Here is a 25,090-nt window from a genome sequence, read left to right as displayed (position 1 = left end):
TCACACGCTCTACAAGGGAAAGCTTTCAAGCATGGCATGTGGGAGATGAACACACACAGACCTCTGGGTTTTCTTGGGGTTTTTCTCCTGTGTTCAGCTCTCAAGCACTGCACCCTGGGGGAAATCCAACCAAGCACATCTCTCACTTGCCTACTGCATGGGCTTTGAAATAACAGCACCACTGCATATGGGTTATCTTCAGATACTTATTTTTTTTACCTTCTAAATTTCACTAATAATTGCAGGCTCTGCTCCACCACAGTCATTTGTGTTTGCAGTTCTGGATTCTAGGATTTACTGTGAGGGTGCTGAGCCGCTGGCACAGGGTGCCCAGAGAAGCTGTGGATGCCTCATCCCTGGCAGTGTTCAAGACCAGGCTGGATGGGGCTTGGAGCAAGCTGCTCTAGGGGAAGGTGTCCCTGCCCATGGCAGGGGGTTGGAACTGGATGAGCTTTAAGATCCCTTCCAACGCAAACCATCTGGGATTCTATGACATTGGATGGGAAAGAATAAAGTTTTAATTGGAGGTTGCATAGAGCTGCGAGGTGAAACAATCTGAGGACAAAACAAGACTTTTGCGGGAATCCTCAGTAGGTGGCTATTTTGTGTTGCTGTGGCTCCGAAGAAGAATTTCACTGTAGGAGATGCAGCACTTTTTCTGCTAAGAATTACTCCCTCACTTTCATAGATCCTGCACCACAAGCTCTCAAAGCACTGGGTTACTGCTTTAATGCTCTTCAGAAGATACATAAGGGGAAACAAGTTTTATGGAGCTCTCTGGAAAGAAGCAATGGAAAGACTCTACTGGGAGAGAAGAGCTGCTAACCAGGCAATGAGAAAGGCGCTGGACCACACTAGGAACACATCAAGAACAAAGTATGATTTATCTGGGAACAAGCACACAGAAATGACGAGAAGGAAGAGGATGCATTTCCCAGGGGGTTAGGGGTGGAAATCAGACTTCCTTTCTGACTAAATAGCTAAACTCTCAGTCATTTCTAAGCAGTGGGAATCACAGTGCTCATTTTAAAACCATCCATCCATCGACAGCCAAAATGGTTTTTATTAGAAAAGGATATCTCATCTCCACTCTCTGCCTGTGGAAGAGGCAGCACATGGAGAATAAAAAGGAAGAAAAAGGAGAGCTGGCCTGCTAATACCATATGGCAAACACAGGAACTGAGCTCAGGCTCCCCGATTCCCAGACAGGAGCCATATCCCCACCGGACCACCATCATTTTTCATCTGCAAACATGCATGTGCGTGCGCATATGCAGACACACAGGCAACAGCAGCATAATCAGCTCTATACTGCTCTGCCACTAAGCCCTGAACTCTGAAATAAGAGCTATCATCTCAACAACTGAAAGGGCATATTAAGAGTGTTGCCAGTTAAACTCTCCAGAGAAGAGACATCTCCTGCATGATTATACAGAGCCAAGCACAATGGGGCCAGCAGTTGCCTTCAGTTCCACAGAAAGGATCAGTAACCTAGTTCTTTGGCTGTGGTCGCCCAACTGCGGCTTTGGTAATTACCCTACAGAAACACAAAGCTGCTACACCAGCATCTTAAACACAAGATCATCCTCTATTGCCGTGTTTCCCAGAAACACTTTTATAGCAGGCAGCAGTTTCTACTTAGGCAGCAGACAGACCAGAAAATACTGCTTGAAATGCTTTTGAAGTGGAGATGGGACCATAACAGCAGATTCCTACCCCTCCCTCTAGTGAGAGCAGATGTGGATGTAACTCTGGTCGAGAGCTCCAGGATATGGCCCCTTCTAAACACCCCAAGTACTTCTGGAAAGTGCTGAGCATTTGGGGTTGCTTCTAACATGAAAGGAGGGGTTTTAAACACTCCTTTGTCCTGAACCCAGGACTTCCCAGGAGACCAATGCATCTCTTAAATCATTCTCCAAGAGCTTAAGCAGAACATCAACAGAGCATGGATTCTGTGCCAGCAGGCTGCAAAGGGGAGATGTGCTTCACAACCGAAGCAAGACATCAGAACTTCTATACATAGACAGGCAGTATAATAGTGCCTGTGTGCACTAGCATGTCATTCATGCAAGAGCTGAGTTTTGCAAGACAGAAGAGACGAGAAGTCTTAGAGCACCTCTGAAAAATAAAATGAAACAAAACTAAACAATAAAGGCCCTTGAAATCATTTGATTCTGCTCTAAGTTCTGCAAATAACGAACAAGATATCTGTAGAGAGGCTCCTGCCAACAGCTGCCATTAACACACATAAATCTTATGTTCAAAGGAAGCCTCCAGCAGTCAGTTTTTCTATCTTAATTTGATTCTTTTGACTTTTCCGTCCTGTCTGTTTTCATCTTTCCTCATTAAAAGGAGTTTTTAAGAAAAGAAATGTTAAAAAAAGCCAAACATAGCTAATTATTTTAATGAGCAACCAAAAAAAAAAATAAAAATAAGAGTTGCTTTCTACTCTGAATATAAGCAAATGTCAACATTGCATGGGGAGCAGAGTAGCACAGCATCTTAATACTATACAGTCAGCTCCTATATTTGATTAATGAAGACTCACAGGACTAATTTTACACTGCTTCATTAAAAGCCTGGGGCAATTAGCATAAAGGTTAGACTACTACATTATTAAAATGTTATTTTTTTTTTAAACAAAATAATTTGCTTCTTTTCCTTTCCCTTTGGAAAAAAAAATCCACACTAGATAGACAAAACAAACTACTGTCCTTTTCAAGTTCTCATGTAGAGCAACATGAATTGCTCCACCTCTGAAGGAAACAGAACAGCAGCTGCCCAGTGACTACAGAAGGGCAGAGGCAATGCTCTCTCGTAAAGCCAACACACGGACAAAGGAAAAGGGACACAGAGTGGTGATAAACTCAAAATTCAGCCAGCAACTAGAGGGAAAGAAATCCCTCATTCCAAACACTGCATCCATTTCTCATACAACTAAACCCATCTTGCAAACTTCTGCAAGTGATGATCAAAGGTAAAAACACGTATACACAACATAGCTTGAGCTGAAGTGTACATAATAAAAAGCATCTCCTATTCTTTGAGGCTTTATTGAGAGAACAGAGGAAGAACGGCTTTTGAACTTGTAGGTGAGCAATCCTTTAAAAGCAGATCAAGAGGCAGCCTCGCTGTGCTGTTGATTCACCATCACGAGGGACACCACACCAGAGCAAGGTTCACACCACCCATCCACTTCCCCACTCTGTTTTCCCTGTCCTTCCACACACCAAGGTAAGCAGCCCTCAGAAACACGCTTCCTCCCCCTCCTCCTCTGCTACAGCCCCAGGAATGGAATAAACACATAAAAAAGCAGCAGCAGCAGCCCTAAGGAACAGACTTGATGAAAAAGAAAAGCTAACTGCCAGACAACGTTTCAGTCTACTTCAGAGCTGCTTTACACGTGGGAGTACTTGCCAAGGCTTGCACAAGGCACCACTCTGCCTTGTAGCACATGCTGGCACTTGAGGGGTTAAAGCAATATAAGCCAGGCCTGCTGGAGAAGCACTACAGCAGGAAGAGAGAGTTACAAATGATTTTTCTTGGCAAAAGCAGCTCCTTGGAATAGTAGGAGGATTGTGCTTACTCCTCATATATAAGTGCCAAAATGAGGCTTGCTGACACTTTCCTGGCATGCCACAGCCCTTCCAGCGGCCCAGGGCTTCAACCAAATGTTTGGAGGGACAGAAGGACACACAAGATGTTTCTTTCCCAACCGACCAAACCCTCCTCTCGTGTGGCATTATCCAGCATCTATGGTAAGTGTCCATCCATCCATCCCCACCGGCTGGGCTCAGCCTCTCCCTTCCCACACCAATCCTTGGTTCTTGAGGCCAACATTTGGGCCTGGGGGTTGTGTGAAGCCACAAGCATGCAGGAATTCAGGGTGCATGTTGGTGGAGAGATGGGGATTAATGAAGACCCACAGGATTAATTTTAGGCAAGATGAAGCCTGCTGACACATCAGACTTCTGCAAATGGCTTAGCCAACAGCCCAGCTTTTCCCCTTCCCTGTTCTCCAACACCTAATCATTACCTAGGCAAAGACTCAGCAGGGAGTTTAAGGTGACCCTTTCCCTGGCCCTCCCCTTTCAGGTTCCAAAGGCCAGCAATTTATGGACCTTGAGAGCTGGAAGCTACATCCAGATCATCATGTTTAACAGACACTAATCTTCCTGAAGGTTTAATCCCTTTGTACTGCTTCTTTAGACTTACACTTTTGGCTTCCACAAAATCCTTTCACATAAGTTTTGTAATTTCATTTTGCCCTGCTAAAAGAATAAAAAAGGCAGGCTTATCAATCCCTACTCCTATCAGACTTACTCAAATTGTTATGATTTAATTATTCAACGTTTCATCACATGGAAAGTAGCTCCACGGCTATCCAGGAGTAGTAGGGCTTTAAGATGAAGGTCAAATGGCTATTTTGGGAGTGATCAGCTTCTCCAAAGGCACAGGGCACCACATGTGATGCAGCTTTGGCTTTTGCCTAGGGGCTGCTCTAGTGCTGTGCGATGGCTGAGCTATCTTTGTGGCCAAGGAAAGAAGTTGATCACTTCCAGTGACAGAGTAACTTCAATTTCTTTATCCCAGAATCACTGAGGCTTTGTGGTACATGGCTGGTTTTACCACCTTCTATCATCTCTCTCAATGTGTAGCTGCTCTCTGACACATTCATATTTAACAGCAACCAATGCCCAGGTTTTTGCTCTTCCTTCAATCTGTTTCCTTTTGTAGAAATGGCTTTTTTTGTTCCAAACAACCTACAATCCAAGCCAGTCATTTTCTCTCTTGCTCTCCAACAGTAATGAAAATATATGCTCAGAACCCAAACCAAGCAAGAACCTCCCGCTTCTCCAGTCATCCCTGTAGATGATCAGACGATTATTCCTACAAAGGCAACTGGAGAAGAAAAACTTTTTACCAGTGGATTTATATCAGGCTCCCCACCAACACGGGGAAAATTTTACCTGTTTGCAAACCAAATGGAAGGAATCAGTTCTCTGAGATAACCTCATCCACTGCAGCCCTTCCCCAAGAGAAGCAGCTCTCTCCCACTCAACTTGCTGCTTCTAGAGCCTATGCTGCCAAAGATGAAATCCCAAAACCTGACTGCTCTGCACAGCCCTTCAAGAAAATAACATGTCCTAAAGCATGTTAGATGAGACTGTAATAAATATTAGACAGTAAAGATTTCCTGGTTTTACTGCTAACCTTTTCCACTAGACTTTGATTGATTTCTGTACCAGGATTATTCTGATCAACTCCTCCTAGCTGTGATTTTTCTATCCACATTCACATCAGAAATCCATACTGCCTTCAGTGATGTCCACTAAGGCTGGAAGGGTTTATCCTGAACAGATCAGCTCACCTGCTCATCCCACAAGTCTCCTTAGTTCAATCCACCATACCATGACTGCACAAGGAGTCTCAATGGAAATGCCTGCAAGGCAGTTAACTTTCTCTGTAAATATACACATAGAGGACTGTCAGATTGCTTTACAAGAGAGTCATTTTCCCTGTTTAAAGGCTGAAAAGGCAGCAAGCCACATTCTCAAAATATCACCAGGCAAGACACGGTACAGCAAGTGAGAACTCAGCTTGGACCTGCTATCTTCAAGATCAGAATCACATTAGCAGAAGCTAGAGGAAAAAATGTAAGTAAGTGAAGGTGGTTCACTGTGCTGCTGTTGCAGAAACGAGAAATCCAATCCTACAGCCTAGGTAGCTGGGAGAAGACGCTATGATGGCAAAACAGAGAGAAAACTATCAGCACTGGTGGAAATGTCATCCCCATCACTGAGGAACTCCCCAAACTGCCCTGTTGTAACTCAGCCCTTTGCAAGGCTGGAGGCTCAGCAATAAGCCCTGTAAATTTTCAGTTTTCAAATCTAGGCAGGAGGTTTGTTTTTCTTGAGCGTTGTGCCAATGCTACTTTGTGCTGTACAGCTTCCAGTATTTTCTTAAGTGCCTTGAGAGCCTTGGCATGAAGGGCACTATGGAAATGTAGTTTTAACTGTGGCTTCCAACTTCTGCCTTGTTACCTACCTCCCAAATGAGGTATTTCAGCAGAAATAGAGGTGCTCCTTTCCCTGCATGCAAAGAGATCTGTAACCCCCACAGCACACATGCACAGAGGAACACATTTCAGCTGCATGTGCAGAGCTAGGCGAACAATGTAATGTCACTGCCTGGATGGTGACCAACATCTCCATTAATCTATCACTACAAATGGCACAAACTTAAAAGCAAGCCCCTCATCCTTCACTATGCCCACATTAACAAGTCATGCTGGCTATTTCTCTTTTAGCTAGAAAGCTAACTCTGAGCACTGACTCCTAACATCCCTCCCTATTACAGAACTACAGTACCACCACACAGGGAAGAACTATTCCAGCTACACACAGAAGTTAACCACAAGGACAACTTCAAATTAATTAAGCAATGTCTGTACCAGAGCTCACTGAAATGGGCTAAGCTAACAGGAGGTGTTCTGGGATGAGTAAGTCATGACAAGCCATTGCCAGGCAAACTCAGTTTCTACTTGCAAATCTGAGTGAGTGCACTATCCCCAGCCGCCATCCTGACCTACAGATCAGATACACAGCATCATCAGGAGCAAGAATAAAGAGAAACTAATAGTGTTTTGCCCCAGTACCGCTTGACTTTGGGCACAGAACATGACATAGTTCTTTGCCCATTATTTTTAAAGGTTTTTGAAATAATATCCTAATTAATACGTAGGAGCATTCAGGCAACACTGCTTTAACTGTTTTCAGCTTCAAAAACGCACTGTTGTCAAGTATTTTCCTCTCTCTTATTTCACAGTATTCTCCTGTGAGGCTATTATACAGGGGCATAAAGCACCTTTAATCCCCAAGATTACACAACAGCATTAAAGTATGTAATATTTTAGGGGTCCACAGGATTATTACTCAATGATGGTCATTTGCCTGCCTTTCATCCAGAAGGATCCCCCAAAAATAAGTTTTCCAAAATAGAGGTGCAGCTGCTTGTGAAACAGCACAAGGCAAAAACCCCAGCAGTGACTCACCAAGGAAGAGAAGACGACTCTTACTCACAGGAAGACACTACTGTAGTTCTGCTGCATGGAATGCATCTGGAATTCATCTCAACACAAAGTGTCTGAGGATTTTTGCTTATCAGTGTTTTGCTGCTGACCCCCAGCCACAAAACTAATAATAATCATCATCAAAACAAGCCTTCTGAGCATATTTGCCCTGTCATTTCTAATGTAACCTGATGGCTGCATCTCAGTGCTAGCCCTACCCACTTCCAGAGCAACTTCAATCCAGTTGTTTCAATACGTCTTTTAAACACTAATGAATTAAACCACAGGACAGTTTTGCATGGTAAAATCACAAATATTATCCTCCTTTCATGTCATGATTCAAAGTCTGTTGAGTTGTAAGAAAATCTGGATTAATTCTTCATTGCTCAAAACCAAACCAACCACAAAGGACAGAAAACCAAAAACTAATTGGAGCCATACAAGGTAATTTATGAAGGACTTGACTCTTGGTGCTGCACTAAGAAATGAGATTGGCCTCTCTTGCCTAGGAGAAAATGAGAAGCAGCAATAGATATTTCTGCTAAAATAGAGCTGGAATATGCTTCCCAGAAGGGGCTCAAGCTACACAGTGGCATGCAGAGCTGTGGAGGGGTAGCTGAGGGATGTGGTGCTCACAGATGCACACAATCGCTTCTGGGAGCAACCCAAAGCAGGTATAGTACCCTCTGTTTGATGACGGAACAAAGAAACCTGTCAAGAAATGGCACTTAATTTCCACACATAAATACACCCACATGCAGCTGAGAAAGGGAAGGCCTTCTCTCTGCTTCTCTCCCTTTGCTTCTTTTCCTGCTAGTCACAACACAAATCAAGCTGCCAAGCTGACAGGGCCTCCATACGAGCCAGCAGTTCTGCCGCGCGCAGACACGCTCCCTGGCAACACCAGCTGAACAAGGCCTTGGGAACGTCCCCTTCACAGCACACAGAGCCACAGGCTGCAGTTCCTCCCTTGTCACTAACAGCCAGGCTCCTCTGACCTGGGACAGCATCCAAACACGCAAAGAGAGCAGGCTTGAGCACTGTAACACATCTGCTGGCTTAGTTTCACAATAAGGATCACCCCGGTCCAACTGACCTACCGCCTTTATACTGCACAACCCAAATATTTAAAGTCCCAAAACTATCTCTCCCTTTAAAAAGTGGAGTTTTGCCCTTAAATATGTGATTTGCTACAAAATTGAAAGCACAAAGCTATGTAGAAATTAACATTTTACTCGTCCAGACTGGAGTATTGCTTTGGATGTGGTACAGCAATGCTGATATTTGCTTTAGGATTTATTTAACAGTTAGATAGAAATAATTTGGCCTTCAAAGAAAAGCTTGACTCTTCCCTTTGAGAAAACTACTGAAGTTATATCTCACACTGTATTATCTCCTTGAATCCAGAAGGAGAGGAGGATTCAGTTTCATAAGAAATAAAATCAAGAGACTAGACTTCCAAGTATTTGGGCTTTACTCTCATCTTATGCTGGAATTAATTTTATCACATAAATAGACATACATAGATCTCACACTCACTATTAACTCCTAAGGGGTAAGAGATAATCTTGAAACTACTACTGAAGATGGAGTCACCTCAACATCAGTTTTTATCTCTATAGATAAGGAGCTCAGAAGCTGTGCTAAAATAAATGCAGTAAGTACCATATGATTTAAGGAGAATAATTACTTCCTACACCAACTTAGACAAGTTTGTAGAATATGCTTAGAAAAGGGGGAGAGATCTTGTCTATAGTGTACACAGCTCTTCGGAGTTGGCATTTGGGCACCCGCACTTTTCATCTGCTCCATTAATACCAGAAACTCCAAATCCCACCCAGATACATATTCACAACTACCCAGCAGATACTGCTGCACACCTTAAGTCTGACGAAAGCAAGTCTCTTACCAAAGAGAGAAGGGCTTGCTTATCAAGCAGTCAAGTATCTGAATAAGTCCATATGGATTTAGTCATTAGAAACACTCAATTTGGGATGGAGACTCTAAATCTTTAATTCACCAGAGACGTAAAAGCTACCTTGATCACAGCACACCACTTACCATCTAGAATGGAAAAAGACACCTGACTGCAAAACAAAGCCCAATGGGATGGTCTTGCTTTTTAGAAGGGTGGTTAAAAATATAAAACCATGCGCAGGGAGGTATATTCAATGACCAGAACCACGCCATTAGGAAACATGACCTTCTACTCCGTTGCAAAACCGACCTGTTTCTTGCTGAGTGCAAAACATTAGTACACTATCTAGTGTAATCCAATAACCTAGAGGGAAGGAATCATGTGCAGGCAAAGTTTACATAGAAGTCATGTTGTGGACCAACTTTATAAAAGTTCATGTAGAGAAACCCACACTGTGTTATTTTGAAGGTGTTATGTTTTACACTGAAGAACCACCATTAGGCCATTTCTTTGCTAAGCAGGAAGAAAACAGCTTATAGTGTAATCTTCAATTTATTTGGACATGCCAGCTTACTTCTAGTGTTTAGAAACATTTCAGCCCCCAAAACTCAATGTAGAAAACCATTCTGAACATATCTTAAAAGAAGTCTTATTTGATAAGCAAGAAGTACTGCACACAAACACCTAAACACTCCCACAGGTGATTCAAAATTACCTTAAAACCAGATTAAAAATACCAGTGACCTCAGCTAAACTTGCCTTTCCTGGCATCTATTTTTCTCAACAGTCGATCTGCTCATTTAATTTTGAATTTGAGCTTTGAAGTAACGGGAATTCTACCATTGGCCACTGAAAAATAATCCACACACAGTTTTTCACCTCATTAGTTAAATGCCAATGAATATCACTATGTCATTCTTAACCATTCCCTCACCTTGAAAAGGGAGGAGAGAAGGAACTAGGGCAATGCTTTCTAGTAAAGCACTTCCCCATCATGTTAGTGCTTCAGCTTAGTGTTACACTGATTGTCACATAATTTATTTCACTTCAGAACTGGTGTGCAAATGAGCTTTTGGATGCCAGCCACAGAGAAATCTCCAACACAGAAATGATGAAGTCTTTTTCTCTATTAAATGCCCTCAAATCAATGTCACAAGCAATGATACCCAGGGAGGCGTGGCACTGGGGTCAGGGAAGGATTTCTTACACTCTGCCCACTTTTTGCTTAAAATTTTCAGCTTTGTGCACTGCCCTTTTGGGGGTTTTACCTTTTAATCACAAAATCATCCATTACATGGTAACAAATCAAACCCTGGGACCTTATGGAAATATATACTTGTCCTGCTGGCTCTCTCTTCATCAAACTCTCTGAAACAGTGACTCCACACAAAATCACCTCAATGCAAATACACTGGAAGAGTTAGGCTTTTCGTAGGTTGGTGAGATTTATAAAAGCCCATTCATCCAGTCCTAACTCTGGAAGTTCACTCAGGCTCACCTCACCTGGATACTCTGCGTTTTTTGGAACAACGCAGTGTTTAGGGGAGGAATTATAACATTGGTGCAATGAACAGTGATTTGGGAGACTCACACACTCAGCTTTCCATAACCAGGCCAGTGAACTCCGAAATCTCATTTCGGTCTGTACCTCAGTTTTCCCAAGTACACAACATAAGCTAGAATCACATCCTCCTCTGAAGCACCGTGAGACCTACCAGCGACCACAGGGAAGAGAATTACTAGAATGGTAGTCAGAATGAACTACCTTTTAATATAATTTATTATTTGAAAACACTGTTTCTTTTCCACAGATCTGACATGTAGGAGAATAAAAGCTCCTTCCCCTTCATAGCCACAACAAATGTTGTAGCAGTTTAAGTAAGATCTTATACATCAGTAAAATTGTACTGATCTGACAGAATTGATTGAGAAAAAACACTTCATTCAACTGGTGCAGTACCTTCATGCAGGAAATACTACCTTGATTTGAGGCTCTCTTACGTCAATTTAGCATAACTCAGTAATAAATCTAAGTAAATCACTGGATTTTCTTGTCTAGGAAAGAGCATAAACGAGTACAATTGGAAGTATCATTAGGAAGAAACAGAAGAATCTAACAAAAGCAATGAAATTTAGGAATCATTTCACTTAGTACCTCTATTAAAGCAGCAAAACTTCCACCTTGTCTATCCACGCAGGAGCCATCCCAGCCTGCTGAAAAGTGCGTGACCAAGGCAGGACAGTAAAGCATACAAGAGGTCAGGTACACCAAGACATTGCTGATGGGATAAAAGTATTTTTATCTAGCTTACACAGGCAAAGCAGTTTCTCTCTCTGGACTATCTGATATGAGTGCAATAATTCTGCCTTGTTTCTGGCCAAGAAGCTTTCTCTCTGAGGAGGAAAGCTGAACACTACATTTTAGGGAATGTGGGAAAACAACACTAAAAACCTCCTTTCCTGTGCCATTCTTAACCAGTATGAGAGTTCACAGAATTAAATGTAAATTTTTGGAAAGACAGACAAAAAAAGGCAAAAAGAACACAAACCAAGAGGAGCAGATGAGTGCATAGGTAAGTTGGTCCACGGACCTCCACCAGTCTGTGAGATCTAGTAAAATCTGAGCTCTTGCTACACAGCAAAGCTAGCGGAAGTAGGCTCAAACTGGAAGCACTTGCTGCAATGTGTTATACTAAGACAGGCTATGGGTAGGCAAGTCCAGTTTTCTAATGCTAGAGTCTAAGGAAATTACCATTAAATCAGTCAAAGCCCAGAGGAAGACTCAATAAGCAGGGAGGTCTGGAGGAAGTCTTGCTTTCTGTTTACTTCTCCCTGGGAAGGTATTATAAGCCTTAACAAAATAACTAGATCTGTTTCATTTGGCCAGAGACTGAGTGTACACACCATGGGCACTCTAATAGCATGTAAAATTATATCATGAACTCCAGAGGCAAGAATTTCATTTGGCTACAGAAACTTAAATGTTTCTAAGAAAGCAGATTTCCTTCTTACACTGGTCTCCAAGAGATTCACCCATCAGAATGCATAAGCTGTTGAATCAAGTGGGGATGTAGCCTGTGTTAGCACTGAGAGCACTCCTGCAATAGCTCTAGTCCCTTTCTACTGTCTTTCATGGGGTTTAGCTCAGTGTTGCTGGTGTATGAAATTTAAAGAGCTCTGAAAAAGATGTTAACAAGGCCTAAAGAGGAGAGTGCTCCTGTGTTAGTCATTCCCAGGAACACCTGTGAACTATTGAGTTTAATTAGCCTACAGCTGGCACTGAGTGTGTGTGGAAAGACAGGGGATTTATTATCCGACTGCTAGTCCTTCAATTGTTTCTTCCAGCACATTTTTTCCTGTTTGTTTGTTTTGTAGGACACACAGAGAGTGAGTGCGATTGTTTAACTAACAGGGAACTCCCTCCTTGGAAAGGGTGCCAGGCACAGCAGCACTTGGATAATAGCATCGAGGGGAAGTGCGTGTGGCAGCATCAGAGCACACTGCCACAGTAGGTAGAGGCAGGTAGAGAGAGCCAACAGTGAGCTGTTCACTCCAGGCCTGCTCCTTACTGTGTGACACAATTTACCACCCAGTCCATACCCTACAGCCGCAGAACAGCTAGGAGCCCATATTTCCATTTCAGTATACTCCTTTTTCCTGCTCCTCAAGACTCCACTCAACTCTACAAGCATCCTGAAACAGTCCTAAGAGATAGGAACAGCCTCTGCCACCACTTTATTTTGCCATCTACAATACCCAGTGACTTTCAACACAGCTATTTCAGCACCAATAATTTCACCAGTATCACACACAGACACATGTATTTTCATACATATGTTCATACATAACAGTGAATTACAGTTGGTCATCCTCAAGTACCTCCAATCCCACCTCCCTAAATTAACAGCTGCCCTCCCATGTGATACCATTTTTTTCCTCCGCTCCATCATTTGCTCTCATATTCACTAGGCAGAGTTCTTAAGAGAGAAATGAAAACATGGCTCCAACATCATGCAGGAGCCAAAAGGAGTCACAAGCCAGCTCACCTGAGGCCTCCACTATACCCACCGCAGGCAGCACACAGTCTCCAGGGCAGGCAGGGGCCCTGCTTCCCAGCAGCAGACTCATGGTCTGGGTTTGAAACTCCTGGTGTTCTCACAGAAATCAGCCCAGTTTGGAAGCTTTTATCTTTGAATGACTGTTCCCCTACCTTGTGCTAAATTCCAATTAGCTCTACAGAAACACTGGCCTACTTAAATCGCAATGTGCAAAATAATTATCATCCTGACATCATCATTACTGACAGTAGCTTGTCTCCACAGCCAGAGCACGAGATGCTTCCCAAGTTGATCGGACTTCATTCTGCCATCACCTTGACATTGCAAAGTCAGTCGTGCTGACATTTCTTCTAGCTGACATTGGGAAGCCTTCAGTAAATCTGTACTGACAGCTTAAATTCTTCCCTTCCTCCCCCCATGCCTTCCTCCTGTCATGTCATCTCCATAAAATTGCCCTGCCCTTATTTCACTTCATTTTGACATCCTATTGTTATCTCCGGGGATCCTCTTTAGCACGGCGCGCTCCTGTCACAAAGGCACAACATCTCCACAGACCTGACACGAGAGCACCTGGACAAGTATGCCGGGAGCCTCATTAAAATGAATTAAATGGCTGTGCTACTGCCTGCGCCCCTTCCCAGAGAGTTACTGCCTCGCACTAGGAGCTAATGAAGCACGGGAGGAGGTGCGAGGTCCGCGTGGCCCAAATCTCACACGAGCCAGGTCTGGGGAGGACACACAAGGACCAGACAAAAGCTGTCCAACATCAAGGTTTAAGAACTCAAGAGTGTCACATAATATAAGTCTGGAATATACAACCTGGTCTAGTGGAAGGTGTTGGAACAGCTTTAAGATCCCTTCCAACCCAAACCGCTTTGTGAATGAATCAGACACTGCAGTGAACCCTTAATTCAGGCCACGCTCTGCCCAGTACCAGAAAGGATAAGGGTTTGAACAGAAACAAACACAACGTTATTACATCGACACTTGTTAACTCCCATGCTCTGCTTTGGGGATGCACTTAGTACCTCCCCAAACCCAAAATGTGACAGAATGGCTCTAACAAAAAGCTCTGTTTTGCATAACAGGACAGCAACGTAATTGATTATAACCCCCTAATCCCACAGGCTCAAACCCCTGACAAATTTAACCATTCCTCCAAAGAAACTTCATTTTTCCCTTTTACAGAACATATTTTACACTTTGGAAGATGAAGAGCCAGACATTAAGAGCAGGCACTTCGGTGTGGAAGGGCCCCTCATGGAATTCCCTCCATCCAAGCCCCATACAGCCACAGCCAACCATAAGTAGGGGTCCCTCAATACCCCCAGGGGTTACAGCCCTCCCTTGGGGTTCACCCCCCATCTCGCCCCACACCAGGTGAAGTACCTGGGTGCTGCCATGCTCCATCACCCCACGCTGAAGAGACCTCGTCCCACAGCAGCAGCCCTGCCCTGACAAGAAAGGGTTGGGCCTGGACGCCCGGCCCGGCAAATGCCCTCATTAGCCCAGCTGCCCTCATTAGCAAGATCAATCACCCTCATTAGCAGGGCTCATGCCCTCATTAGCAGAGCAGGGAGCACCTGGTCCCACAGGCCAAGGAGAGCCCCTTGCCCCTGGCTGGTTGCCGTGCCAGAGGCCTAGCCTCTGGAGAAGGGGACAGGCAGCCAGGGCCCGATTTCATGCTGTATAATTAACAGGCTTTAAAATCCATTTTATGAGGGTGCCACAGGACTCATGATGGGTTCATGAGACAGCAACAAGATGTATTTGTGCTTGGCAGGGTGGGGAAACAGGAGAATAGCCCTATGGAACTGAAAGGGAGCTAAAACCCTTATATGCTTTTATGGTGTCTAACAGATTTTATGCTAACATAATTTACATGGAATTTCAAATTAAGCTCTATACATAGACTATTCCCTGCAATTCACTTGTGTATTTTGAGATGTAAATAAATACGTGTGCTAAGAATGTAATTAAGCTGTCCCTGCAATTAAAAAGCATGTTGTTTATTTGTGCGAGTCCATGCAGCTTTCTCTTTATGAGCAGACAATGAAATACAGCGCTTTCTGACACCACGCATTTTGTCTTTGCTTATTGATCCATATTTCTCTGAGCTGTAAAAATCACTTACAACCCAGGAAAACCACAAGGACCAAACCAAGAGCCTGCGCTGATCCCTTGAGTTGAAAGGCTGATGGGGATTTCATATATACCAAAGAACAGCGAAATGAAGTCTATGTGCTCCTAACCTGAAGACAGGAGCAAAGAAATTCTCTCCACCTATTCCCTCTATCCATACCTGTGGTATACAGTTCCCCCAGGAAAAACCTAGGCTAGAAGAAAAAAATACACCAAAAAATAACCCCCAAACCAGGAGCAATAGATACGGATGTTTTATATCAGAGATGCCTATTAATCCACTTCCGTTACATGTGCTTGATGGACGCAGATTGCATTTACAAATTCCTCCAAAAGCACATCCACAAGAAATGCACCATTGCTGTATTTTCTTTTATAAAAGATCACAGAACCTATTTCTTCTTCCTGTCTCCCCTGTTTGCCTTCCCCTGCTCCCACAAATGCTATGGACTCTGCCTCACTGGTCTGAAATGGATTCAGCGGTAGCTTAACAAAAGATGCAGTTAAAACCTCAGTGAAACCTGCCCACGTGGACACATTCACACCACAAGTGAGCTCCCATCAGTCAGGGCTAGTCCCATATATTCACAGAAATAAACCACAACAAGCTGTACAGCCTAAACATCTAAACGCAGCTGAAAATCATTAGATTCTGCATAGATAAGCTCTAATTGAGTGTGTCTGTTGAGGTGAAACGATTAACCCACATGTGTGCTGTGTTGAAGATTTTACACATTTGGGCTCAGGGCACCTCTTTGTTTGACCTCGTGTATCCGCTGTGTTTGGCTCCGAGGCCTTAGAGAGATGCTGACTGCGAACGGATGACTGCACATTCAATAACCGAGGAAATCTTTGATGCAGCTATATTAGGGATGCCATTACTACACATTTTTTGATCAACAATACATCAACAGAGCGTTTTGTTATCGTTGCTAACTCTCTGTTGTGGTTCAGAAACAAACGCTTTAGGACATGTACTACCACACTCCTACTGCGTGTACAAGGGATACGCTACTGTATCCTCAATGGAACATGACTGTCAGCAATTAAAATGAATACTGAAAAGATGGAACACGGTTTGTGGTGCATTTTCCTGGCTTTTGTGAAACATTTGTTCACCACATTTGCTAACTCTCAAAACGCAAGCATACACCAGAGGTCTGCTCATCCAGGGAATTAGCAAGGTATCACTCCAACAGATTGCAAGACAACAGTGCTGTGTTTCAGAAAAATGGGCTTTAGACAAGCAATTGGCACACTCTGTAAACAACTTGCCCATCCTTCCCATGATCTAGAAAAATACCAGGTGATGAAAAACAAACCAAACAAGATTTGTTCTTGCAGCCTTTTGAAACAAAGGCTTCTGGGCTGGGATTTTTCTCCTCTCTCCCTTCTGAACTCTGATAGGCTGCAAAGACATAACCTTACAGTGCAAGAATGTAAGATTTAAACACATCTTAAATAAAAGAGCCCAGTTGCTATCACATTGTGATTATCAGCACTGCTGCCAACAACCCACGCTGGAGCCAGAGTCTCTTGGAACACCATAAATTCCCAGATGCCTTAAGGAACACGGGCGTTCCATCTATCTCTGAAGCCCTGCAAGGTCAGGGGAAGACTCTTACTTTCTTTGCTGCATATCCAAAACAAAAGATGTTCGGTGCAAATAAACAAATAAATAGCGATATACCCAGATCTTCTAAATAATTCAAGTCCCATTGTTGATGGCGACAGGAATGCAGCAGAATTTGCTGTTTTGGGGATGCTGAGACAATCCTGTAGTTGTGACAGAGGGTTTATGATCTATACGAATATGGACGAGGTGGGGTCCAGTTGATGAATGGTTCCTCTCTAGGCAAAGCTTATCTGGGCTTTGGATGTTTACAACAGCATTTTCATTGCACACAAAGCATCAGCACTGCGTATTTCGTATCCCTTAACAGATGTATTAATACAATACACACTTCTACAATTTATCTTTCTTGTGAAAAAAAGAAGTCCAGGGTAAAACACCCACCAGTTTTATATACTTACAAGTGGACAGAAGCATGACTTGTACATATGTGCATTTGTGCACACACACGTAAACATGAGGAATTTATTTCCAAATACGTACACATGCAATGTACACGCTTTTAAAGCAAGATGTTGATTTTTATCACGGGTCAATTAACAGCAAGAGGTCTTTTTATGCAGGGGAGAACAAAGTACCGATTAAGAACATATATAACTCCTCCACTTTCAATTCCCAATATTGACCATACAGTCACACTGAACGCCTGAGGCAACAACTGAGTCAAAGAAGTAGCCCCATGAGCTCACTTACGTTACAGCACTTAAGACATATATTACTTTGTATAGACACATACACCAAACAGTGCACCAGAAACTATAAAAATACCACGAGAAAGCAGCCCTCTAATCATTAAAAACTGCTGTAACAGTGTATCATTCCATCCTCATTCAACATCTGAAGCTGGAAGGCAACCTGGAAAACCCTTCAGCATATGGAGAAACAAGGAGGACTCACACCCTACCAACACACGACCTGGAGCTCTTCCGAAAAAATCCTATCTGCTTTCCCCAGAAATTTCCCTACACAAATCCAGGGATACTGCGCCTAATCCTGCTGTTGACAACAGTATTAAATAGTTGTTAGTGCCTGGCTTGTCCTGCAGATCCAGCACTATGGCACCAGTCCCTTGGGCAGCCACCAGATCAGGCTGCTCTGCTCCAGCTGTACAGCTGCATGTGGGCTTGGTGCTGCAGACACCCATGTCCATGTGCTCTTTTGTTTTTGTCTTCAGGGCTCATTATCTTTAATTATGATTCACAACCCAGAAGAAGCCATGCAAACTGAATTCACAGAGCTCCCAAACCAGCCAGTGTCAGTGCCCAGGCACAAGCCAGCGGTTAAGGCTGTCCATCTAAACAAGTGGAAGTTGTAACACAAAGGCAAGTCCATGTGCCCTGGTGTTAAAGCACTGATGTAACAGCGCTTAAGCTGGCTTCTGCTAGGACTTGCTTAGTACTTTGCTCATCCCCCTGCATCTCCAGTCATCTTTTCTACCCAGCTTACCTCTTGTATTCTCATCTTCTCTCCTAACCAGAAGGGGAAACAGCTGATCACAAATCCCTCTTTCTAATCTCAGTTCAGTACTGCCATTAACTAGTAAGAAAGCCAGGGTGGAAAGTAGCTCTTTAAGCATACTGTTCACATAAGGCTAGTTTTTGCTGAAAGAGCATCAAATATAAACCACTTGAAAAGCCAGCCTCCCATATTCTCACAGCTTACACCTCCACTCAGCTTCAATAAGCCAGCAACAAAATTGCATGCCCAGACTCCACATCACTGGGATCACTGGGACTTAAGCAAAGCAGGAATTTAGCCAGCACCTATTTAATTCCAAATACATTTAATATCTCTATACCCCCTTGCCAAATACGCCCTACAACATTACAAGTTTATCAAGCCAAGCACTAGTGAAATATCTTTTAAAAACCTTGAAATCTCATAGAAGATTACTGCACCGAACCATAGAAACAATTTTAAGCCTAAATTTGGCAAGACACATTAGTTTTATACCGAGCTAATTACTTCCAAGTGTCCAGGAAATACAGTCCAGTAATTACAGCTGTATTAGCTGGATGCAGACGAAGCAAGAAGCAGAGCTTATTTACCATCGAGGGGGTGACTCACTCGAGGCATCTACAGACCCCAGCCCTGCTTCACAGACTTTGCTGGAGACTGAGCCAAATTCAAGAACAGAAGGTGCTCAACACAACCCTGGTTGACAACGTGAAGGATTCGAAGGCTTGTCAGCACTGATGTGTGGGCATATTTGCAAGGCCCCAGCACTCAAGGCAGAGTTCTTAAGGGAGCTCAAGTCTCCCTTTCTAGCACTGCCTTAAAACAGAGCTCACACTAAACTCAATGAAGTTAAATCCTATCACCTGTACATCCCACCAAAGAGATGCTCCAGCATCACTTGCAAGAGCTGTAAGCCAAGCATCAGGCAACAGAACCTCTGCTCCTCATCATGCTGCTCTGAAAGCGCTTCACCCAGCCTACAGAAGAAATGGATTTGATAATGCAGCAAGGGAAAAATACATCATGGGACAACATTCCCAGCTGAGCATTCTCCACACCACATTTTCCACAATAATTAATAACCAAAGCTGTTAATGTTTAAATGATCCATGTTCTCTAGTGCAGCCAGCAATGCCTCAAGAGGCTTTCCACTGGGGCTAACACTATTAACTGTGTGGATGCCTGAGGATACATACTGCTTAATGGATGAAAGGACACTTCTGTGCAGTCTACAAACATTTAGGAACCCCACTTTTAAATCTGAACTGGCTTATTAGAGCATTTAAGGTTCCCAAGGTTTGCAGAATTATCCATGTTTACTCAAGGGTTAAAGGAGTGAAATGGTTTTCCAGAATCTCAAGTGCTAATACATACTATCTATCGCTCTGTGCCGTTCCAATAGTTCTCTTCCAAGCCAGAGTTCCCAACCTATTTCCAGTCTTCCCAGCAAATAGTTATCCAGGGAGAGCAGGCAGGGATTAGCCAGCCCCAGGGAAGCTAAGCAACAGGCATGGGGAAGTTTCCTCTAGTTTCAGACAGTACTAGAAACTAAATCACTCCCAGAAGTGACTCCAGGACTCTGGTTTTTATTTGCTCAAGCCCTTGGGAACCAACACACTTGTCAGTACTTCAGGCAAGAGAGAATATTTTAGCATGGAATTATACTCCTGATTAGTACCAGTTTTCCCTGCCGTGCCTTCTCCAACCCTTCCGTGCCCACTCTCCCATCCCAGGATTAACACAGACAAAGGAAGCTTTTAAGACCAAAGCAACTTCACAGTTTCCTTCCTTTTTTTAAGCCTAATTTTCAAAGAGCAAGGGGTACAGAAGTTCACCCTGCCTCTGTGTGTTTGCCTATCTGTCCCCATTTTAATAACTTTTGAAGCCCACTAATTCCAAGCAAATCTGACAGCAGGGCAGAGGTCTTGACAATACCAAGTTCCCCTAAGTTCAGTGAGGAGACTGCAGTGGCGGAGCAAAGAGGCGCCTGGTTTCCCTCACCTCCCACCGCGGGGAAGGCTGGCGTGTTAGCTCACACCTCATTAGACAGCACAAACCCACAGAGGAAATCAATTACGAGATAGAAGTCCATCGGAAACTGGCCTTCAATCATCCCGCTGCTCATACGACTGCTTGAGTCTTAATTCTTCTGACAGCCTGATAACAAGGGCTGCCGTGGCCCCTCCCTGGGCAGCAGAAGAGTAAATACATCAAGACCCACAAAAGACACCCTTGTCTCCTGCACCACTGCATGCTTGACCATGGCCTTGCACTGAGAGGGAGCAAGGGCAAAGCATCATTAAAATGGTCACCCAGGAACCAACAAGGACACTCGGACTTGAAGGATTTGTTTAGCAACCGGATGGATTTAGAGCCACACATTCCACTGTAAACATGAGCTAAATATGGATGTTTTCCCCACCAGGCAAAGTTCAACCCATTCGAACCAATACTTTGGAAACACTGAATATTTCCTGGTGTTTTGGTCTCTCACTCCTTTTATTACTTCAGATGCCACGAACTTACTTTAGATCAATACTTATGTTTGCACTCCCAGGCTTTGCAGTAGTAGATATGGGCACACAGTTGAAGGCCAGGCTCCCCTGACCTCGCCACCCATACAGTGAACTCCCACAGATTTCTCTAAACAACTCAACAACTAACAGTATCAGCTACACTTACCAGAAGGATTTAAAACAAAACAAAACCCAATAAAAAGCAAAATAACCTTAAGTGCCTTACTAACAGCTGGGATCTTTCTTTTTCCACTTAGGGATTCGGTTCTTTAAAACAGAGGCTTCATTCTTCAACATAAGGCTTCAAACACATGGAAAATGTGAACCAGACCCATCGTGCCAGGCTACAGTTTCCAGCAGGATGGTTTAATGGGATGTTTGAAGGCATTCTTCAAATGCTTCATTCCTACCATTCCTTTCCCTTCATGGTTCTTCTTTATGGACAGATGCATGGGAAATGGGGCAAAACTGGGTCCACAAGGATCAGTCAAGTATGTCTGGGTATGCCAGGCATTCTGTGTGCTATCTGCAAGACTGCAGATTGATTTCTTTCTGTATTTCCTAACAGACACTGCAATGTGGGTTGTGCAGCTCCACAGCTTATCGATAAGCCTATAGTGATGGCACTGTATCTTTCTTGATACATGCTTAAAAGCTGCTACATGTTTAAATGCTGGAGTTTCAACAGCAGGGGTGATTCTGCTTACCTGAAGACAAACTGCACATCCTCAGCACAAAAAGATGAGGTTTGGATTAAGAAATGACTGCGGCTCTAAGAGTACTCTACCTGAATAAATCAAAGTTAGATTCTTAATCTTATAACATCATTTTTCTGTGGTTTGATATGTAGTCACACCAAAGAACATGCTCAAGTGTTTGGGGCACTGAACGAAAGGGTTGGGAAGGGAAAGCAACGCATTTCAGGCTAGGACGACCAAGACATAAATGCTGCAGTATAGGTGGAGAATCTAAAGCTGAAACACGTTACAGTCTCGAGATCATCTCCTTTAACTGGTAGTACAAATTGGCTTTAAGAGACATCTCAGCTGGCACACGTATTCCCCGCTGAACAGTGATACCTATTCAAATGATCAAAACCTGTCAGTTCTTAAATTCAGGATAAATCCCAGACCTCAGAAACAGGCAAATGAGGGGAAAAAAAAAAGTTCAAAAGCAGAAAGGCAGCAAATGTTACTCTCAGGACCAATCTCTCTGATATGCCTCAAGCTTGCTATCAGCATTCTAATGCCACAGGCATGTTACTTTGCTCTGCCCTCGTATTTTATTTCAGTAAAGTCCTGTCCTAATAACTGATTACAAAGTACCAAACAAGCCATAGCGTCATCTTGCAAGCTGGTGAAATATTTAGGCCCATTTAAGTGCCATGCAAAAATGAGTCGGAATATGTGTGTTAGATCAGGCAGAAAGAGGAATTTTGCATTCAGAGACAAGAATATCCAATTGAGACCCATTCCTTGCTCGTGGAAAGTGTGAATGCCCTCTTAGCAAATCAATGCAAAGCAGTGTGCCGTGGCGATAGGATAAAATGCCTCCTTTACATTTAATGTGGAAATTACCATTCCTCCACAACTACATTCACACTGAAGGAGGAAGCTTAAGTGCCAGCTCCTATCCCCTGGCCAGGGTCACTATAGGTGAGAATCACCCACCTATATAACAATGAGCACTCATCAAAGGATGACATGTTGGTGAAGTGGAACCTCGGTAAGGCACAGAGCAGCAATTCCATGTGCTTCCCTGGCTGTGGCCTGTTTATCTGCCAGGCTTTAGAGGACTGAGGGGGGCAGAGGACACTGCTCCCACTGGAGAGGCTGCTGGCTGACAGCCACCCTTCCTGTGCCTCTGTGCTGTGCACATGCTGTAGCACATGGGTGTGCTTGGCACAGCCTTTGCACTGGGAGCAGCTAAAAATGAAAGGCCCAGAAGAGACACCAAAAAGTCCAGAAGCCCTTGAAGTATTCAAGGCCAGGTTGGACAAGGGTTGGAGCAAGCTGCTCTAGTTGAAGGTGTCCCTGCCCATTGCAGGGGTTGGAACTGGATGAGCTTTAAGGTCCCTTCCAACACAAACCAGCCTGGGATTCTATGAAAATGAGTGGTACATTTAACTCAGTCCAGAGCTTCACATTCCTCCCCTGCCCCACAGGGCACGCTTATAACACGTAAGGATATACAAAGAGGGAGGAAAAGCTCACCGAGACAATTTTCAAGACACAGCAGCAAACCCAACTTCTTCCCCACCCAAAGGACAAGAACAATGGAATTGCAAATTTGGCCTTAAATCATCGCTTGCTTCCAGATTGCACAATGTTCTCCGGGTCTGGCAACAAGGATCTTAAAGTCTTCAAACACCAGCTCTTGACAGATTTCCAGCCCAAGTGCTCAGGGGCGGGACAAGCATCCAAATGTCTAAATCATGCTCTGAATCAAATGCAGAGTGAGATGCACCTACAAGAGCATTTTCCTTTAACTGCTGATAGGAAGTGCATGTGCGCAAGATTCCAGTGGCTGGAGCCCCATGTTTGCAGCAGCTGCAGAACTGAAGTTATCACTGATTCACAGGCTCCTGTTCTTTCAGCAAAGTCCCCTCCAGTCTCTCATGTGAGATAGATAGTTAAGCCTGACTTTATTTGCATCACGCTTGCCAAGACCTGTGAATTGGGAATTAATAGCTCCCATTGCTACCGCACCGCAGCCAATTTTACTGCATTCACTCCAGCAAGTTTCAATGCATAGAGGTCAAATGAAGTTTTAATGAGCGCCTCTACTCTTCTATTTATTTTAATACCTTTATTGCCCCATGAAATTTATAATAATTAAGCATATTGTAATTACAGTGAATTAAGCAGAGGTTCCTAAAATGTATCCCCCGTTATTTTATAATCAATTAAAATTAACATGATTAATAGTAAAATCTTGTATCTGGTGTATACTAATGTGCGCTCTCATCATTACGCAGAGTTCTATGTAGGTTACAGCCAACTACAACGATTCTCGTACTCTTCGAAGGTCTATAATAATCCATTTTCTCTACCAATCTTCTGATACATAGATCCCTTCCACAGAGCACCACTGCTTGCCCTGATGTACCAGGCTTCTTCCAGAGCCAGCAGCAGGCCTGGCTGTGGAGGGCTGTAAAGGGAGCTGACATGTGGCACCAGGCACAAGCAAAGCCACACTCTCCTGTCCAACTCAGCTGTGGACAAGCCCTGCTTGCTTTAACTGGGCAGAAAATGGGAGAGATGGGATCCACCCCAGCTCCTCACCTCTGCGCACTGTGGTCTGCTTCCATCTCCAGTCTACATTCCTCTCTTGCTAGCAGAGAGGAGTCATTTCCTAGAAATGCAGCACTTTCCCAACTAAATCACACTCCAGTTGGCCTGCACTCTCCTATACTCCTTTAACTTCCACCACCTACAGATTTTGTGCTTTCACAACTGCACAGCCATCTCCACTTACACCCTGGCAGGTCTGCTGCCTTACAGCCTGGGTGTTTCCTGATCAATTATATCTCTTCAGTTGTTAAAGGCCTCAGAAAATGACCCCAGAAGACCTCTCTTCTCTCTGAGATCCAGGAAGAGCCGGTGGAATCACAAAGGTAAGACAATTTTCAATGTAAGTACATTACCTTGTGGAACTTCCTGCCACAGGGTCCTACCAGGGCCCACAGTTTGACAACCACTATTTTCAGTGAATGACAAGGAATGGCTCTTCAAGCTGTAAGAACCAGGCTGCGCATCACAAGACAATAAACTCATTATGCTGGCTTTGGCTGGGGTAGAGTTAATTTTCCTCCTAGCAGCTAGTAAGGGCTGTGATCCCAAACATCCCAAGGTATATCCCAGACCACATGGCATCATGCTCAGCATACAAATCTGGGGAAGGAGGAAGAAGGGGGGGGGTCATTTGGAGTGATGGCATTTGTCTTCCCAAGTCACTGCTACACGTGATGGAGCCCTGCTGTGTTGGGGATGGCTGAACTGCCTGACCATGGGACATGCTGAAGGAACTCCTTGTTCTGCTTTGCTTGCGCACAGCTTTTGCTCTCCCTATTAAACTGCCTTTATCTCAACCCACAAGTTTTCTCACTTTTTCTCTTCCAGTTCTCTCCCCATCCCACCCAGGGGGAACAAGTGAGAAGCTGTGTGGGGCTTAGCTGACAGCTGACACTGTTAAACCATGACACTTATCAGCACTCCCAATCATCTGATGACTTTCTGCCATCAGGAGGAATCTCCTGCTCCAGTTTATTGTGGTAGACACTTATGCTGGTGT

The 25,090-nt window shown here is 43.9% G+C and overlaps 1 protein-coding gene across 7 annotated transcripts in view; it reads right to left on the bottom strand.

Moving 5' to 3' along the window:
• Positions 1-25,090, bottom strand: part of AUTS2 (activator of transcription and developmental regulator AUTS2) — a 735,180-nt gene that overhangs the window by 599,611 nt on the left and 110,479 nt on the right. The window contains exon 1 of one of the 7 annotated variants that reach the window (XM_065694325.1): positions 14,438-14,551. The exons of 5 other annotated variants lie outside the window; for them this stretch is intronic. In XM_065694325.1, the coding sequence (XP_065550397.1) occupies positions 14,438-14,458 (21 nt within the window). In that variant the 5' untranslated portion in view covers positions 14,459-14,551. Of the gene's footprint in view, positions 1-14,437; positions 14,552-25,090 lie in introns of those variants that run through there. One more of the 7 variants, XM_065694326.1, reaches the window with a different exon arrangement.

The sequence above is a fragment of the Lathamus discolor genome, chromosome 14 (genome assembly GCF_037157495.1).
Source record: "Lathamus discolor isolate bLatDis1 chromosome 14, bLatDis1.hap1, whole genome shotgun sequence".
NCBI lineage: Eukaryota > Metazoa > Chordata > Aves > Psittaciformes > Psittacidae > Lathamus > Lathamus discolor.
Note: the sequence above shows the minus strand (reverse complement) of the source record. Positions and strands in the feature narration are given on the sequence as shown.